The sequence below is a fragment of the Plecotus auritus genome (assembly GCF_963455305.1).
Source record: "Plecotus auritus genome assembly, chromosome: 8".
Lineage (NCBI taxonomy): Eukaryota > Metazoa > Chordata > Mammalia > Chiroptera > Vespertilionidae > Plecotus > Plecotus auritus.
The window spans coordinates 6,414,596-6,434,319 of NC_137782.1; the positions used below are offsets into that span (position 1 = coordinate 6,414,596).

Sequence of the window (19,724 nt, forward strand, 5' to 3'; positions counted from 1 at the left end):
GAAAATGGTAGAATTCTAGAAAACATCTTTTTAAAATTTATATGTTCTATGCAAAGATAAATTTCAGGTTTTATAAAAATTATATAAATAATGATTAATGGTTCTTTCAGTATTTAATGATAACATCTGATAGAAAAAGCTTCAAATTATTGTATTTTAAATATAGGAATAAGTATATTAAATAAATCAGCAAATATTTACGGATATAATTTGTAAAGTTCCATGAAAGATAACAAAATACATTTGTAAACTTATTTGTGAACCTCAAACACCATGCAAATTAACTGTTTCTAATAAACCATCTGCAAAATGGCAATTGTTTAAGCAGAGACTCAAACTCACCATAAAGTATTTTCTATTCATATAATTAACAGCATTCAATAGGAAATAAAGATAAAACCTTCATATCCTGAAAATTATTATTTCTGTACGATGAAATTTGATAATGTAAAGAAATGCCACTGGGTCACACCAATGAGTCACACAAGCAGTGACTGACCTAGAAGACAGAATTATAAAACAATCTCTATTTTGCATTTATTATATATTAAGTGCTGTGTTAAGGACATTATGTCATTTAATTTATACTTTAATATTGTCCTGATTTGAAACATGAGAAATCTAAGTTCTATGGAAGTTAAAATAACTTGGGCAAGTTCATAAAACGAGTGAGTGTTGTGATTCAAACGCAGTTCTTTCTGAGCCCAAAGCTTCCCTTTCAATCATCATTACATCCGTTTTCAAAGGAAGGAGTGGCTGCTTGGAGGTGTTAGAGTCAAGGAAGTCTTCACCGGGACACAGTAGAGCTAGCATTTTCAGAAACAGTAAAAAACATGCCGGAAAAGAGCAGGGAAGATGTGATGGGTATGTGTGAACACACACAGAGGGGCAGGCTTGGAGCAAAATACTTCCTTTGGGGCAAGTGGCCGACACTGGCAGGTGGATATTACCTTTGGGGCAAGTGGCCGACACTGGCAGGTGGATATTACCTTTGGGGCAAGTGGCCGACACTGGCAGGTGGATAGTACCATTGTTAACTATGTCCTGGCCACGAAGGTATCAATGGAAACACTATGTCAATCCTGGGCCTGGCCCAAGGCACCTGCCACCAAGTCCTTTACACGCTCCTTCCTCTTCCACCTGCAGGTCAGAGACAGAGGAGCGGGAAGGCAACCAGGACCTCAGGACCTTGGGTCCTCGGGGAGGCAAAGCCTGGGTCCCTGAAAGATCACACAGAAGGTTGCGCACTAACCCGGGTTATCCACGCTGGATGTTTGGAGAAGTAATCAAAGCCTCATCAGGTTAAGCCACTAAGAGTTGTGGCATTTTGTTTCACTTCTAGAATTATTTATTCCAAATCATGCACAGCGGACAGTTCTCCTGGCGAAGATGTGAAGTTAGGACACATCAGACTCTGTCGGTTGACTCCTGCAACATCTGTTTCCTATGCTCTCCTCCCCTTGGTGGATCCACTACAGACTCGGGCTCCCTTTGAATTAATGCGGACCATGAGGCCATTCTGGTGGGTGAGGTGAGATGTAAATGCACATTTTATGAGTCTGTCCCTTCCCTATTTCTCCAAGTCATTTCTTTTTGTTTGAGTGCGGAGCTGATTCCTGACTTGTACCAACCCCAGAAACTATTGACCTACCGTCTCCTACAAATACACGACCGAACAAGCAAGCAAACAAAAAACAAACCTCTACTGTTATTTTGGTGTTGGCTACTTGCAGCTGAACACAATTCTAACCACACAGAAAAGTAAGGTGGATACAAGGGTCACGTGTTTCTTAGCAGGGGTGCCTCAGCCCCACCCCCTGGGGATGTTTGTGGATGTCCGAGACATTTTGGTGGCCACAACAGGAGAGATGTTACTGTATCTAATGGACAGAGGCCCACAGTGCCCGGGACAGCCCTCCACAACCCAGAGTCATCCAGGCTACACGCCCACAGCGCTGCGGCTGAGAAGCTGTGCCGGGCCATGGAGAGCACCTCGGGGCATTCCAAGGGGATGCTATTACTCGTTACAGGCACTCCTGTGCCCCTGCAGGATCTGAACAGGAGCATCATAAAGGAAATGAGGAGGAGGGAAGTGTAATCTGGGATTTTATGCAGAGAAGGAGTGGAGAGAGCAGGAGTCCAGCATCCAGAAGCCCAGCTGAGAGGCTGCTAAAGAGACCCTGAGTGTTGGTGGTGAGGAAATTCAAAGGAAGGTGCAAACTCACAACTTCCTAGGGCAGAGGAGTGTGAGCACAGAAGGACAGATGCGGGTGACACCGGAGAACTGAGGCAAACATTTCACAACTGGTACCGAGCTAGCAGAATGGTCATTAAACATGTCTATGAAAAAGTTAAACATTTAACCATTTTTATTTTAATATCTGCAAACATATAAACTTCCCAAAATAGTGAAAGCAAAACATCTGACTATAAGACCTTCTTTGCCACTTCCCCTCTGAGGTGGATGGAAGTGTTAGAGGGGGTTACACATGAAACATCAAGGTACCCATGATCTGAACAAGGATGTGGTATGTTTACTGCTTAAAGCCTAATGAAGAAATTACTCTCCCGACTAAAACAGCGCTCCGGTTAGCCACGGGTTACAGGAAATGTGGCACAAAGAAAAGGACACAGTGTCGAGGTTGAAGGGCAAGCAGAACTGTCCAAAGAACCATATAGGGATAGAGACACCCTTTTCCTAGTTAAGAAGTCTTCCCAATAATATGCTTTCATTGAATGTGGGGAATGAGGATAAATACAGAGTTTAAGACTGAAACTAGAAAGTGGGTTGGTATGTTTTTTCAGTGAAGATGGGTATAAAACAAGATTTGTCTTGAACACACACACACACACACACACACACACACACACGTATCACAGAACCTAGAAGCAGAAGAAAATAAATGAAACCAAGATTATTTTCATACACTCTGCTATGTGTTTCCATCTCATCCTGAGTCAGGAGGAAATAGAAGGTGATAAATGTACTCATTAAACAGTCTCTGCTGTATCTTTATTATAAATAATTTACGGCTAAATAAATCTTACAAAGAATGCGGAGAGCTCTCACTCATGCAGCTTCAGACATGCTCCAGTCAACCCTGGTAAGTTGCCATTGTTTACACAAAGTCCGTCGTTAAATAGTGATGCCCAATATTACTACACAGCGGCGCTTACCGTGGGTAAACTTTATGTGAACTAGAGAAGCGGGAATGGTCATAAGCATATTATAAAACCAGGGTTTAGCAAACTAACAGCCTCATGAAATATTGTTGTGAAAATTTCACTCTTTTCAGAATGTGCCATATTTGTTTATAAAACTGCAGTATTAACCTATCTGTCAGAATTTTTATCATTTTTTACAAAGAAAAATCTAGTACATATTTTCAACTGGGAGATTCTTTCTGAAAAGGCTTAAGTTAGGTCTTGTATTAAGACCCAATAGAAAGCAAGTCCACTCAGAAATGCCCCGGGGGTAATTCTATTGTCTAAACTAAATATCAATGCCTCCTACCTAATATCCATGGTATGAGTTTTGAGTTTACTGGATTACCTTTGTTTTGTTTTCGTTTTTGTTGTTGCTGATGAGTAACAAACTCCAATAGATTACAATATTTTATAGAAAATATTTTCCCCTACCAAAGTTACACTTTTTTGAGGACAGAATTTTATTGGGATTCCAGTTGCTCCCCAACTACCCGCAAGCATCCTGAAAGTTAAATAGCTTGTTTCTCCCCAAATGAAAGACTTAACCAAAATAAGCAGTATGAACAATCTCCAACTGTGAACTAATTAAAGACAATTCCCTTCCAAGGTTTTTTCTCTAGATGTCATTTGTGATTTTATTTTGTTTTCCTTAAATTCATCCTGTTTTACATGCCTGCTCTTTCTAAGATTTATCCTTAAATGGCATGAGATTTTAATATTGGAAGTTAGTGACATTCTGATGAGTCACACTTAACAGTAATATTAAACTACTTAAAATTACAAAACAAGTAAGAAATAGAGTATAATTCTATGAAGCTAGTAGAAGTAGCTTGATTTAATGAATAGGTAACTTTCTACTTTTTCAAGCCCATTGTCATTATGTCCAAAAAGGCATAACTAAGTGATTGTAGCTAAAGCCCCAAAACAATGTGCCTTATTCCCTCCATAATCTCAGTTCCTTATGCCCTACTTCCCTGCCAAGTTTCTAATGTTGAAGAGGTTGGGAGAAATAAGTGTAGAGTTACTTTAGGACAAAATAAAATCTAAAATCGTATCAGGTTTTAAAATGTCTAAATAACAGAAAAGTCAACAGAGTAAAAGTAATGCCTGAAGAAATGTAATGAAAAGATTCAAGAAAAAAATTAGAACCCAACAAAGGAAGAGGACTTTCCCCTAGAAAAAGTGCTGTAAACACCCTGGCCAGCATGCCCAGTGGTTGAGCATTGACCTATGAACCTACGAGTGTCCCTTGGCCTGGCCTGCAGGATTGGGTTGAAACCGGCTCTCCAACATCCCCCGAGGGGTCCTGGATTGCAAGATGGTGCAGGCCAGGCTGAGGGACCCCACTGGTGCACCATCAGGGCCAGGGAGGGATATGGGAGGTTGGCCAGCCAGGGAGGGATTGTGGGAGGGCTCCAGGGCATGTCCAGCCTGTCTCGCTCAGTCCTAATTGGCCAGACCCCAGCAGCAAGCTAACCTACCAGTCAGAGTGTCTGCCCCCTGGTGGTCAGTGCACGTCATAGAGAGTAGCTGAGCAGCCTTAGCATATCATTAGCATATTACACTCTGATTGGTTGAATGGATGACTGGACGACCAAACACTTAGCATATTAGGCTTTTATTATATAGGATACTGCAACTCCTTGAGTTTAATACTATTTTTATCTCCATTTTTATAGGAAAGGATATTAAATTTAACCGGTAGAAGTTAAACCCAGAATCTGAATGGAATCAACCAAAAGTTACACACCAAACTATTGCCTCTCATTGTTTTCTCTTTGAGTAGTAGCCATATTCTTCGGCCTAGATGTTCAAAGTCTCTCCTTATTTTGATGTCAGGATTAGCAATTCAATCTCTGATCATCTTGAACCTAACTACCAGAGGTCTAAATATTTTTATATGAATTATTTCTTAAAATTTTGAAACAATTTTTGCAAGAATTACTTTGAGCTCGGCCGGTGTGGCTCAGTGGTTGAGCATTGATCCATGAACCAGGAGGTCAGGGTTCTATTCCTGGTCAGGGCACACGCCCAGATTTTGGACTCCATCCCCAGTAGGGGCGTGTAGGAGGCAGCCAACCACTGATTCTCTTACTGATGTTTCTATCTCTCTCTCTTTCCCCGTCCCTTCCTCTCTATGAAATCAATAAAGAGTTATTTTTTTAAAAAGAGAATTAGTTCAAATTAGTCATTTCCACAGTTTCTGCCACCTTGTTCTTTTTTACCAATCAAAAAATGTTTCTCATGATTCCATTCATAAACCTGTTCTTTCCAAATTGGTGTTATTCATTATTCTCAAATTCCTGGTTTTGGAAAAGTATGGTTTTAAAAGAGTTTGAGTTCATATAATTTCCCAGGCTTGGGCAAGAAACCTTCGTGATTCCACAATATCCTTACTAGTATCAATTCCCCATCTTGTGTCTTATTAATACCTTGCCCTTTTCAATTTTAAGTATGATTGACTGTTTTTAACACATTTCAATTCTCAGTCTATCGAAATACACAGTGTTGACCTAGCACTCTGAACTTTTTTGGGGATCTTAATAACTTTTGTGGGAGACACTGACTGCTTACCAAATAGCCATGGGCTGCCCCACGTTTCTCAGTCCTATTGGAGAGGCCAGGAGTCTACTCTGACCATGAACAGAAGAAACATGAGTCGGTCTGCGGCCGAGACATTTAACAGATGCTATTTGACCCTCCAACTTTTGCTTCCTTGGCAAGGAGACCACACAGGCCTTTGTCTGAGATGGTGGAGGCAGAGATGCAAGTGAACTGAGCCCTCAGTTACTCTGTGAAAGTGAACAACCCTGGAGGGTCACAGAGATTCAGTGAGCTTTTGAGGTTAGAAACCAACGTTTGTAGTTGCCAGCCACTGACACTGGAAATTGTTACTGGAGGACAGCCTAATCCAGTGGTCGGCAAACTCATTAGTCAACAAAGCGGCAAATTGCAGCTCGTGAGCCGCACGTGGCTCGCCAGCCGCAGTTTGCCGACCACTGGCCTGATCTATCCGAATCAATACCGGGAATTGATATAAGAAGTAGGTGATTGTGCTCAAAAGACAAACCAAATAACAACAATGAACCTAAACTAAAGCAAATTTGTAAAATCATATGAGAAATTTGAAAATATTTAGGTCAGAATAAAAAGAAAAAGAAGAAATATCAAGATCTGTGTGATGTACCTGAAGCTATGCATATACTATTTTATAGCATTACTAGAGGCCTGGTGCATGGATTCATGCACTGGTGGGATTCCTCGGCCTGGCCTGCTGGGATCGGGCTAAAACCCTGAAACTGGCAGTCTGACATCCCCCGAGGGGTCCTGGATTGAGAGAGGGTGCAGGCCAGGCCAGATTCATCAGTCTGTTCCATGTTTCCATGCCTGTGGTTTCCGCTCCTGCATTGAGTATCTGACCCCTGGTGGTCAATGCATGTCATAGCTACCAGCTCGTCAGCCAGTCCAGTCACTTAGACTTTTATATATAGAGACTAGAGGCCCAGTACATGAAATTCGTGCATGGGTAGGGTCCCTAGTGGCTGCCGGCTGCTGGTTGGGGCCTCCCTTCCCCCGCTGCCGGCCGGGGCCTCCCTTTACATCCGCCTTGGCCTGGCGCCGCCCGCTCACCTGCTCCACTATCCTGCCGCAGTCCCACTCTCATTGGGGCCCATCGGGGCCGGCAGTGCCTCCACTGCTGCCTGTGACCAGCACTGCATCGCCGACACCTGCTATGTTTTGCACCGCCCCCTGGTGGTGAGCGCACTTCTAACTCCCGGTCAGTTTAACTCCTGCCCGTAGGGATAATTTGCATATTAGCCTTTTATTATATAGGATATGCTTATATTTAAAAAAGAGAAAGTTTTAAAATCAATGGAGAGTATCATGCTACAAGAACTAAGCCAGTCAGAGAAAGATAAGTACCACATGATCTCACTCCTATGTGAAAAAGATAAGCTGATGAATAAAAGAGAACTAGAGACACAGAAGCATGTAACAGACTGACGAATTTCAGAGGGAAAGGGGTGTGATGTGATTAAAATGAGGAGGTGGAGCCTGTGGACAGAGCCCGGGTTTGCGTGAAGGCCAAGAGCGGAGACAGCAGCCCAGGACGTGGAAGGATGCAGACGCTGAAGCTCCCCAAGCTCTGGGGGAGTTCATGGTGTTGAACTGAAGGAAGGGCTCACGATCTACGCTTGGTTGTACATACAATGAGCCATTTAAAATGCTTCTTATCAGGGATGATTTCTATGTAAGATGGGGAAGTTTTACTAAAAATCGTCACAATATTTCAAGAGAAATCTTTGGTGAAAGAAGCAAGTGACAACGGTTATCCTTGGGGATACAGAGCATCTGGAAATATTGATGATGTCTGGTCATCTAGAAATCCTTTTTCTTTTAAAGAATCTGTAATACATGTGGAAATATCACCCGTAAAGGGGGAAAATTTCTCAGAAAATTACTGGGCACGTGAAAGCAAAGAAGCAGTGTTGAATGTCCTATTTGCAATTTTAATTCGGCTTCACCATCTCTGGGATGCTCCACAGCATCCTTAAAGCTGTTATTTTTTTTCCGTTTTATTTTTTTAAAAAAAACAAGACCTCTTCTTTCCTTCAGCCACTTTCACCCCAAAAGCCAAAGTAGTGGATTAGTTGGGGTGGTACAGAGTTGGAAGATTCTGGCAGGAGCTGGAGGGATAGTCGGAGACAAAGGACTCCATGCTAGGAGTATAGGATCTTGCTTTCTAGAAGGAGAAGGAGAGACAGAACTGGACAAGACTTCCCTGGTTCCCTGCTGCTACCACAATACCTGCCACCAAGATGGCAGCACAACTGTCTAGCTTTAGCTCAGACATTATAATTCTAGGAAAATTCTGTAAACATTGTATCCCTATATTTATACAGAAATGTGAAAGGTAGGTTAAAACTTTCTACCCATGACTCATCAGATTGACACCAGTCTATATACACTTAGAATTTCTTTTTAAAGATTGGCTCAAGAAACCAATATGGTGCTCAGAAACCTTCTTTGGTTTTAAACATGTCTAGAAATGGTGCTTTCTTTATTTAAAATTAAAAAAGGTGTTCCAGAGAGTACCAAAATATAGCATTCTTTCTTTCCTCTCAGACACATTTTTAATTTCTGTGGCTGATCTTCTAATTTAAACCAAGAAATCCTTCTGCATTTGACTTCCAGTCAAGACCAATGACAAATGTGATTCACTGCCTCTGAGCTTCCTAGCGGTAAACCATCACATTCCTTGCATCTAAAAGTATTTCCAGGGTGTTCCTAATAAAACCAATTAAATCTCTCCGGGCTTACGTAGTATTAGGGTCTACGTTTTCAGCAGGCTTTGTCCATGGGCTTTTTAGTGACTAACGTGGTTTTGTTCTCATCAAAATAGTTCAGGATGGCCTTAAATACAGACAAATATTCTAGAAAAATACTTTCTTTTACATCACTTTAAATGTTGCAAAACAGCAAAATTTATTTTTATAAAACCAATCTAACAATTGTTTTCTGTTTAAAATACGCATACACGGTGATTTTACAGAACCTGCAGGGGACCAGTATGATATTCCTATTCTGCAGTCATTACTGACTTTCAGTAGCATCCTGTATTGATTTTAAGATCTTGCTTATGGCTTTTTAGGCATTCCATGGTTTCAATATTCTATACATTTCAGACTGATTGCTTCCATAGCATCTGTCAGTTTTCTCACTGTCTGTGCAGGGGCTGCTCTCTGCTCGGTCACGAGTGAATTCCCATGAGGCTCACACTGTGCATGCATCTTGCTAACAGAAATTGCTACTTCTTGGAGTAAGTCTCTTAGAGCTTTATAAAACACTAGAGGCCCGGTGCATGAAATGCATGCACTGGGGGGGAGGGTCCCTCAGCCTGGCCTGCACCCTCTAGCATCCAGGACCCCTCGGGGGATGTCCGACTGCCGGGGTGATCAGACCTAAACCGGAAGTCGGACATCACTCTCACAGTCCAGGATCCCTCACTCCTTACCGCTCAGCTCACTGTGTCTGCCCCCTGGTGTGGAGGGACCGTGGGAGGGCTCCAGGGTGTGTCCAGCCCGTCTCGCTCAGTCCCAATCGGCCGGACCCCAGCAGCAAGCTAATCTACTGGTCGGAGCGTCTGCCCCCTGGTGGTCAGTGCAACTCCTAGCGACTGGTCGACCAGTCGACTGTCTGCACCCACCCACCCCCCCGCTGTGTTCAGTGCACATCATAGCGAGTGGTTGAGCAGCCTTAGCATATCATTAGCATATTACACTTTGATTGGTTGAACAGCCAACCAGACAACCGGATGCCTAGCATATTAGGCTTTTATTATATAGGATAGGTGTAACATTTTTCCCCACCAGATTTTAAATGCTCACTTATCTGAGGGTATGTTCTTAGACTAACTGAAATGATTTCAAAAAACCTTTTGCAAACACTGGATTTGTTTGCTTCTTGATAATAGTGCTGCTTTTATCTGCTTCCCTTTCCTGGAAGTATGTCAAGCAGAGACATTTTCTGTAATTCAAAGCTGTTTAGATTGCTTTCTTATTGTTTATCTCAAGACTTTCCTACTACACTATTATTTGTGTACATTTATGAAAGTGGCTGACTATATTTTCATGATACAGTCTGATTTGCTGAGGTTCTCAGTAAGATGATTAGTATGTTTTCCTTCTTCCCTAAGAAAACGTTGAAAATGCTGGTAGCCCCAGAATTTCCTCAACAAGTATCTGCCACAATAGTACAAAACTGGTTGCTACTCGTAAATTTAATATTCTGTATTTTATTTCCATAAAATCGTTAAAGACAATTGAAATTTAAACTCCATGTATTCTAAAATAGCACTTAAAATGAGTTTAATGTAGGGGTTTATAAAAGGATGTTTTCATAAGAAGTTTGCATTTCAATTTGAAAGTTGGCAGGAGTTAAGAGTACCTTAAAGGATAGAGTCCAAAAAAGTGATTCAAGAGAGGACAACCTTGGAATATAGTCTGAAGGAAAGCGACCCATCCCTGTTTGCCTGTACAAGTTCATTTCTGCTTTAATGACTCAAAATATCTGGGAGGGGAACATCTTCTCCCAAAGCTAATACTCACATGTCACTTATATCTGATTCAAATTCCTTGCTCATCTTTATATCTCATCCTTAGAACAGTGCTTGGCACATATAAGGTATTACATTATATATTCTTGAATTGAAATAGATTCTTGAACTTGTGTTCATAGATGTTCCTTTCTATTTCTCATGGCATGTTTTCTCAGCCACCTTGTTGATAAAATAACATGTGCCATTCAATTCAAAAATGCCTATACTGCTAACCATTAAATGCAGTACTCATCTCATCTTAGAATTGTGTGTATGTGTGTACATACTGTATACTGTACAAGGTGTCTCCAAAATGTACACAAATTATTTGAATAATTATTCATGCCAATGGGTTAAATTTGAAAAGAAAGAAACATCATGTGAGCTATCAGCTGTTGACCTGTGTGCATTTTTGGAGACACCCTGTGTTTATATGATTCTACAACCCAGCTTTCCTCAGACAAGTAGAACTTTGAAACCTTGATTAGTACATATTATTTTTCCTGATGGCTCCCTTTAACCACAGCACTTAGATCAATAACAAGGTTATTTCTCTCAACTCTGTCATCAGGAAAGCAAGATGCTTTCACTCTGGACTTGGAACTGAGTCCCCAGTTGGTGGACAGTATCATTTGCTCACAGAACTAAATTTTGACACGATGCCTGGTGCCAATTATAGAAGCATAATGGATCAATTATTTCTCTTTTATAAGGAGGCTGAGTCTTCAGCTACTATTCTGGGCTTTCGGGACTTGATTGCCATTTCCCAGACTTCCGTAAGTAACCATAATATTTCCTCTCCATGTACTTCATGCTTTTCTAAGCTCCCATTCACGTTATTTTCCATACCTTCTATAAAATCATGCTAAGTAGTCTCCCTCTTCTAGACTGCCACATGCCCAAAAGGAAAAAAAAAAATAGTCACAGTGCCCACACTTTGAGAACTGCTATTCTAGACAGTGAGAGACACTGAACATGAAAAAGAAATACTAATAAGTTAAACATTTTGTTTTCAAAACCATAAATTCAGTATTTTCTGAGTGTATATATGTATATATAAAAATCTAATGAAATAGTTATTAAAAATAAACATTAGAAAAACCAAAACACAAAGTTAAAATACATAAGCTTTTTAAAAAACAGTTAAACATCTTATCTAATAAAGACAGAATATGCAAATTGACCATAACTCTGTGACGAAGATGGAGGCACCCACAGCCAATAAGGAAGGAATATGCAAATTGACACGACAAGGCGAGAGGCGGAAGGCGGCTCTGGCTGGAGCAAAGGTGGTGCTGGCAGCCACGGGAAGGAAGGCCTATTCTTGCACGAATCTTTGTGCATCAGGCCTCTAGTTTCATCATAAGCAAGCACATTAGAAAGATGCACTAGGAATAGCAATTAGCATATGGTTTGAGATGTTGGTATAGAAACTGTTTTGTTCTTTCTCCTTAACAATATGGGTTAAAGCAATAAAAGGTTAGAACACAAAGGGCCAATATTACTTAGAAATTAATACTCAGTTTGTAAAATTTCAAGTGGACAGAATTTATTTGAAACCAAAATATTTTCATGAATACAGAAAATAAAATAAGCCTGATTTAAAACTCTGCATGCAATCCAGTTACGGAAATGTTTAGGTTGTGTTTATCAGTTCTCAGTCTATCATGTTGTGGTTTTGACAGCTATTGTTCAATGTATTTAGAGCAATGGTTACCTTACATTTTAAAGGTAAATAGGGTGCTTATGTCTGAATAGACGGACACTGCTTACTGCCCAGAAGTTGAGGTTTTTCTTTAAGTCATTGCATCAAAACAGTCAGAATACTAGACCCATGTATTTATTTTGTGGGGGATTTTTTTGTTTGTTTTTAAATATATTTTTATAAATTTCAGAGAAGAAGGGAGAGGGAGAGAGAGATAAAGAGAAACATCAATGATGAGAGAGTGGGTGATTGGCTGCCTCCAGCACTCCCCCTACCAGAGAATGAGCCCGCAACCCGAGCATGTGTCCTCTCCAGGAATCACACCGTGACCTCCTGGTTCATAGGTCAACACTCAATCACTGAGACAAACCAGCTAGGGCAGGCCCACATAAGGGGTAAGTCAAGGAAATTTGCAAAGAGAATATGCTTTTTTTAGCTATTCAAGTTTCTTTTTCTTTCACGCATTAAAACCTAAGTAAAATGTGCATTCAAATCACACCTGTTTCAGTTTCTCAAAAGTGCAATTTCAGCTAATTTAACAATTCATTCCTCGTAGGGATACGTTTTACTGGGAGATTTGAGCTGGTGAGAGCAGCCCAAGTACATCATGCAGTTAAGTGATTTTTGATAATGGAAAAATGTGGCTGGCTGGAAACGCTTAGAGTGTGCAAGCGCAGAATGCAGTGGGTCACCAGAAAGACTTCTGCGTCTGTAACCAGGAGGCAAAGGCCCCGTCCACGTCACTAACTTCAAGCGTCATTCTCTAACTACCTACGCTTGGTCTATTACCCAAAAACAAGAATGAGAAAGCTGGCAGAAATAATAAATCCGGGGTTCCTCTGAAATATAATGCAGAAGGGCAGTTCAATAGCAGCAGCTTTTATATTCCTTCCACCAGACTGCAACCATTAGCTTAAACTTCTTGTAAACGTGACATTTGTTTGAGAAGCTGAACAGCAGTGTTGTTTCCTGCCTACACGTCACATTTGAAGCTTCAGAACAGCTAAACACCACTGTCCCCGTCGCCTGGGAAGGCACTGCGACATAATCGTTTTGCTTTGTTGTGGGGGGGAAAGTGAGTACCATCACTTTCAATTCCATGACTACGTACAATCTGGTTTCCGCTGGTGGTCAGTTCAGGGATCACCAACTTCCATGCATCCAGGTGTGAAGAATATATCCACCACCACCTTGAACTCAGCGAGTCCTTCCTCAGGCTCTGCAGCCACATAGATCCGGGGTCTCTCCTCCCCAAACGAATAGCAGCTGTGAAGTGCCTCAAGCTCCGAGATGGCTGGTGGTGGGGCACCCGCCCCCCGGCATTTGTTTTGTGAAGTGACCCCTCCACGCGGTGGGAGGTGAGGAAAGCCATGGAGTGTTCCTTCAGGAAAATGCCCTTCTCCAGCCGCTCTCAGGGACGGTGCAGGGAGCGGTGACTTCAGGGAGGTCAAGTGCTCCCTGCAGCCCAAGGTCACCCATGTTTCAGCCCCATTTAGGAAAAGAAAAACGAACGAAGTCCGTGAAATCTCTAGGTATAAATGTTTCTTGTTCTTTTTAGTTTTAATAATCATAAAATGAAATAATTACTCTTGAAAGTGCAATTTAAAATCTGTAATTACAGCTATTGAAAGATTTGAGTCTTTTATATACGATATAAATACAATGATAATCAGCTATGGAGAAATTCTAGCACTCTATACAGATTGTGGAAAGCATTTGTAAATATAAATTAATAACTGTGACTAATAAGTACATGCTAAAGTTACAAATAGAATTTTTAGTTATATAAATATAGATTGATGGAAATGGGTAACTATTCACATTGTTACCAAACTGATATCGTTTTATGTCAGATACAGATACTGTGCTTAATATAGCTCAAGTTTTTCTATCATGGAAGTAAGAGATTTGGATATCTTAACTTGGCCAATTAAATGGATGTTTTCAGCATATTAATATTTCTCTGCATTACTCCGACCAATCTTACTATACTAGTAACTTCATTCATCTTATGATGGCACAGCATTCCTAGAAAAAATATCATTTCTCCTTCATATTACAGTTCTTTGATAAATTGCTCACCCCCACTGGCCTGCAAATTAACCGAGGGCAGAGTTCCCTTTTCACGAATCTCTGCATTACGGTATTTGCGTACAGTAGGATTTCCCTTTCTCCTCTTTCACCCTTTTCTCTGAGGCAGGATTCCCGTCTGTTTACAAGAACAAACACAACAAAAGTATGTATACTGAAACTGAGCGAAAAGTCAAGAAACAAGCAACCGTGAGGCATAAAAACAGAACTTACATACTTCCTCCAAGCTGTTCCAACACACGGCCGAGCTTTCTAGCAGACACTATTAAAAGGGAATGCTGGTCAACCCAATGTCTGGAAGATCAGACACCCCAAATCCGCAGGATAAATTCTATTCACCATTCCTGATATTTACACCTGACCATGCTCTCATGCTCTTAACATAGATACTGTGAACTTAACGGGCACCATCCTCTTTACAGGGAACACAGCAAGGAGTTTCATTAGAGCCATTGCTTATAGTGACCCTCCATAGGGAATGCTCAGGAGCTGTAAGACATGGTCAGAATCAGCTCTCGGCTGGTATAACTGGAGAAGAAACTTCCTAACATCTAAAAGAGTGGATCAGAGTAACAATTCTGACCAAAGACTCTTTCTTGCAGCCACAGGGAAGGTGAGTTTGACGGCCTGTGCTGCTAAATGGGCTCGCAGCTGACTCGCTCTTGGGGAAAAGGCAGAAAAACCAACCTGTCCCTGAATAAAGGAGAACTACGCTACTCCAAACAGAAACTAAGGCCAGCTCAGGAGTGCCCAGGCATATCGTGTTACACACGCATTGAAATTACAAAACATCAAGCTTTCGGATTTTCCCACTGCCTGCCGGCATTCACCACTTAATACACAACTCACAGTCCCCGAGGCCCTAGGGCAGTTTGCCGACCACTGCCCTAGGGTAATGGCTGTCAATGAATTGAATTTGTTACACTATTGATTTTGTTTGTCTTTTAATACAGTCTTTATTGATTTCAGAGAAAAAGGGAGAGGGAAAGAGAGAGAGAAACATCAGCGATGAGAGCGAATCATTGATGGACTGATCTGCATGCCCCACACTGTGGATGGAGCCTGCAAACTGGGCATGTGCCTTGACTGAGAATTGAACTGTGACCTCCTGTTCATAGGTCGAAGCTCAACCACTGACCCACACTGGCGGGTGTTCTACTATTGATTTTAATTGTCATACTTAAACTTCTCTGTATTTACCCATTCAATGATCCTCTTTTGAAAGCAACCGAGAATTATCCTCCTTTATAGTATAATTTATATCATTTATATATTTTTTTCTTGACCTCTGAGCTGTTCATATTTATTTAAGTAGTTGGCAAAAATTTCTTATTTCTGCAAAGGTCATGATCACTCAGTTTCAATTCAAACTGCCCAAAATATATTTATTACATATTTATATTATATATAGTTAAATATGTAAGTATATGTAAATACAAAATAGATGAATATATAAACTAAAATGTACTCAAAGTGGTTGAATAAAAACTGAATAATGATAAATAACTATGTTTATGTACTTACCTTTATATTTATATATTTTTGAAATATAGGGTTGGGTAAAAGTAAGTTTAAAGTTTTCATATGGAAAATAATACAATCTATAATAATAAAAGCATAATATGCTAATTAGACCAGACGTCCTTCCGGACAACCTTCTGGATGAAGCCAGGGCTGCGAGGGAAGCCCAGGACCCGGGTGCCGGAGGGAAGACAGTGCCGGCAGCCGGGGGAAGGAAGGCCTACTCTTGGATGAATTTCGTGCATCTGGCCTCTAGTAATTAATAAGTGAGACTACAATGATAAACTCTGTGTTTTGTGTATGCACACCTGTAAACCTACTTTTGCACCGCCCTGTGTACAGGCGTACTATTTCATGACCATTAAGACCTTACTAGGCATATTCCACTTTGAACAAATCTCTTCTTACATTAGGAAAGTTTAAGTAATCCTGGTGTTTTCCATTAGTTTTTTATATTTTGTTATCGTCACATCCTTTCCTCTGCATTTGTTTATGGTTTTTCCTCCAGAAGATTCTGGCTTCTGGGGTGGGGGTGGGGGAGGGGGTTCAGAGTGTAATCTATCTTTGAATCTACTTAACAAAACACATACTGCTTTACCATATATGACCTGGTTCTGTCTAAGCTCCTGAGGTTTTGTTTGTTTAGATTTCAGGAAGGATGCATCTCTCTGCCCTCAGAGAGGCGTGTTTATTGTCCTTTCTGGCCCTTCCCACAGCGCCTTCTCCAGCCTCCTCTGAGCCACTCCACTCAAAGACCACGTCATTTAGCTACCCCTGCCGCCTGTTCTCTTTCCTCTCACTCACTGTCGCCTTTCTGCTTCTGCTGAAGACTTTGGTCGCTGGCTCATCACCTTCCTTACAATTCAAATACTGAAATTATCTTGGATGATTTCAACATCCATGGAACTTTTCTTCTTAACCACAACAATGCATAAAGCCCCACATGATCTTACTCATTTATGAAATATAATGAACAACATAAACTGATGAAGCAATGATCAGACCTCAGAGGGAAGGCAGGGGAGGGTGGGGGTAAGGGGGAGAGATCAACCAAAGGACTTGTACGCATGCATATAAGCCTAACCAGTGGACACAGACACCGGGGGGTGAGGACATGAGTGGGGGAGTCAATGGGGCAACAAGGACGCATATGTAATATCTTAATCAATAAAGAAAAAAAGAATTGATAAATAAAATTTTAAAAATTCCTCCCTTTATTTCTATCTACTAACTAAATTACCACCTTTTAATACAATCAGTGCCTTTAAAACATAATATGTGCTAAATGTTTCTAGTTTACAGGAAATCTCAGCTAATCTGAGATTTACAGCTAATCTCCAGCCCACTGAAATATGGCTTCTGCCTCCCCCACTCACTTGAACTTATTAAGCAGCTGGGATCTGTTACCTATCTCTAGCTTCTCTTACTTTTATGTAAAATTTGACATGTTTGAGTACCTCTTTCCTGTTGAAATGATTTGTTGAAGCTCTTTACTTTTATATTACTTGATTCTTAGTTTTCATCTCTTTGGTCACAACTTCTCATGTAGTTTTCTGAACATTCATGCTCATGAAATTCTCATGTTCTCATAAAATATCAGTGTTTCCCAAATTACTCCATATTCTTGGCTACCCGCTCTTCCCTCTCACTGCACTTTCCCTTTGATACTTCAGTAACACCATTCACAGATGCCTCTAAAAAATCCAGCAATTCTTTTTTTTTTTTTTTTTTTTTTTATTCTCACCCAAGGATATTTTCCATTGATTTTTAGAGAGAGTGGAAGAGAGAGGGAAAGACAGAAAGAAATATCAGTGTGAGGGAAACACATTGATTGGTTGCCTCCTACATGTGCCCTGACCAGGGCCTGAGCCGGGGAGGAGCCTGTAAGCTCCTCCTGCAACCAAGGTACATGACCTTGACTGGAATCGAACCCAAGACCCTTTGGTCTGCAGGCTGATGCTCTATCCACTGAGCCAAACCAGCCAGGGCAAATCCAATAATTCTTGTTGCTAGGATTCAGAGCTGTATCTCAACATGTTACATCTCCATTTGGATGGCACATGCAAGCCAAGTTCAACAATTCCAAAGCTAGACGCTCTGAATCACCCAAACCTACTCACTTTCCAAAAGCTAGCTGTCCTCCATCGGGAACCATTGCATCCGAGCCTATCTGCCTTCATTAGTGGTAACATTCTGTATGTGTAGTAAAGCTTTATAACCTAAAAATGTTTTTTTCCCAAAACTGAATTCATGATCCCCTTTTCCCATCCTTGCTCTACCTTTTCCTTTGTTCTTGGTAAAACACACTGTCACTTGCCCGATGTCACAAGCTACAATCCCAAGATTTCTTCTAAACTCCCCTTTCACTGGTTTCACTGCTTCTTACATCCAGTGAGTGACCAAGATTTCCCCAGGTCCCATGAAATTTCTCCCCAAAATTTCTCTTTCTTCTCTTATTTATCCCCATTTTTTTTACTTCCTCTCTTGAAATCTTCAGCACGTCAAGACTGAACTAGTTTAAGAACCTCCTACCTTGTATTTCTTTATTTTTTATTTTCTTTAAATATATCTTTATTGATCTCAGAGAGAAAGGGAGAGAGAGAGAGGGAGAAAGGGAAAGAGTGAGGGAGAGAGAGAGAGAGAGAGAGAGAGGGAGAAAGGGAGAGAGGGAGAGAGAGAAACATCAACAGTGAGAGAGAATCACTGATCAGCTGCCTCCTGCACGCCCCACACTGGGGATTGAGACCACAACCTGGGCATGTGCCCTGCCCGGGAATCGAACCGCGTCTTCCTGGTTCATCGGTTTGTGCTCAACCACTGAGCCACACTGGCCTACATTGTATTTCCATCTCCAAAACGTTCCTGCCACAAATCAATCTTCACGCTGCTGCCCAAGTCATCCCCTTTACAGAGTCCAAACGGGTGTCCTCATTGGCACCTTAAAGCCTTTCACTGCCCTTCCTTTTCTCTCAGGATAATGTCCAAATACAGCCCCCGGTACCTCTGCAGCTTTGCCCTCCACGGCCTCCCTCCTCGCTGCCATTCATACCTGTCACTTTGGTTGACCTGATCTACTCAGGAGTACAAGTTTCCATCAGACACTGTTCCTACATGACCCGCTCCTACCTATTCTTTGTTTCTCCTAAATAATCTTTATTAGAGTTCAGTTAACATATAATATTAAACACAGTTATCCAACATTTATATAACTAATGACGCGATCACCACGTTAAGTCTAGTAACCATCTGCTCCTCTCCTTAAAATGCAGATCAAAATTCAGCTCTGTCATCGCCTCTGAGAACCTATGTTGATGTAGATGCCTCTTCCTGAACTGTTCAATGCTCTCCACATTTATCACCTTGGTTTTTCTTATTCCATTTTTCTGTCCAGACTATAAACTCAAGGCAGCCAGAGATGACATAGTCATCCCATTTTTATATCCAAGGTTCAGAACAATGTCTGGCACAAGCTAGTCATTCAATTGGTGTTTAATGAATATATTCCTTGAGGTAATACTAAAGCAGTAAATAAAAAATACTGTTTTGAGGAGTATAGAGCAGCATGGAAAAATGATCTACTGCTAAGTGAAAACAATGTATAAAATTGCAAGTACACAATCATGGCAGCTTTGTAAAAATATAGCGGTAGAGGGGGGAAAGGCATAAACAATTGTCCAAAGTTAGTGGCTGAAATACTTTTGGGGTTCACTGATGAATTTTCTTTTTTCAGAGTAATTTCAGAAAATAATTCTATTAAACAGTCTTAATTCAAATACTACATCAACTATGCTTTGTCTTCTTGTTGGCATTCTCTACCTGACAAAATGTCACCTGTACATCATTGTCTTCTACTTTCTCTTATAACACAAAGCAGATATACTCCACGTATGGTTTCATAAAAACAGCAGGCCAGTCTCTATTGTCCCAAAAGTTTGCAACACACAGGGACAGAGCAATGCTTCCCAATCTGATTGTTTATGCAAATAACTGCGTCTAGACTGGCTAGTACTAGTAAGTAAGTGCAGCAGGACTGTCATTCACCTCTGATGAGCAAGATGAGCCAGATTAGCATATGCAGATCCCGGGGCCACATAATAGTCT

The 19,724-nt window shown here is 41.0% G+C and overlaps 1 protein-coding gene across 1 annotated transcript in view; it reads right to left on the bottom strand.

Moving 5' to 3' along the window:
• Window positions 1-7,855: 7,855 nt before the first annotated feature.
• The window catches only part of CCDC178 (coiled-coil domain containing 178), a gene marked incomplete at both ends in the record, with an annotated part of 121,113 nt that continues 109,244 nt past the window's right edge, over window positions 7,856-19,724 (bottom strand). Inside the window, one exon of the mRNA XM_080683765.1 lies at window positions 7,856-7,951. Coding sequence (XP_080539891.1) covers window positions 7,856-7,951 — 96 coding nt within the window. The remainder of the gene's footprint in view (window positions 7,952-19,724) is intronic.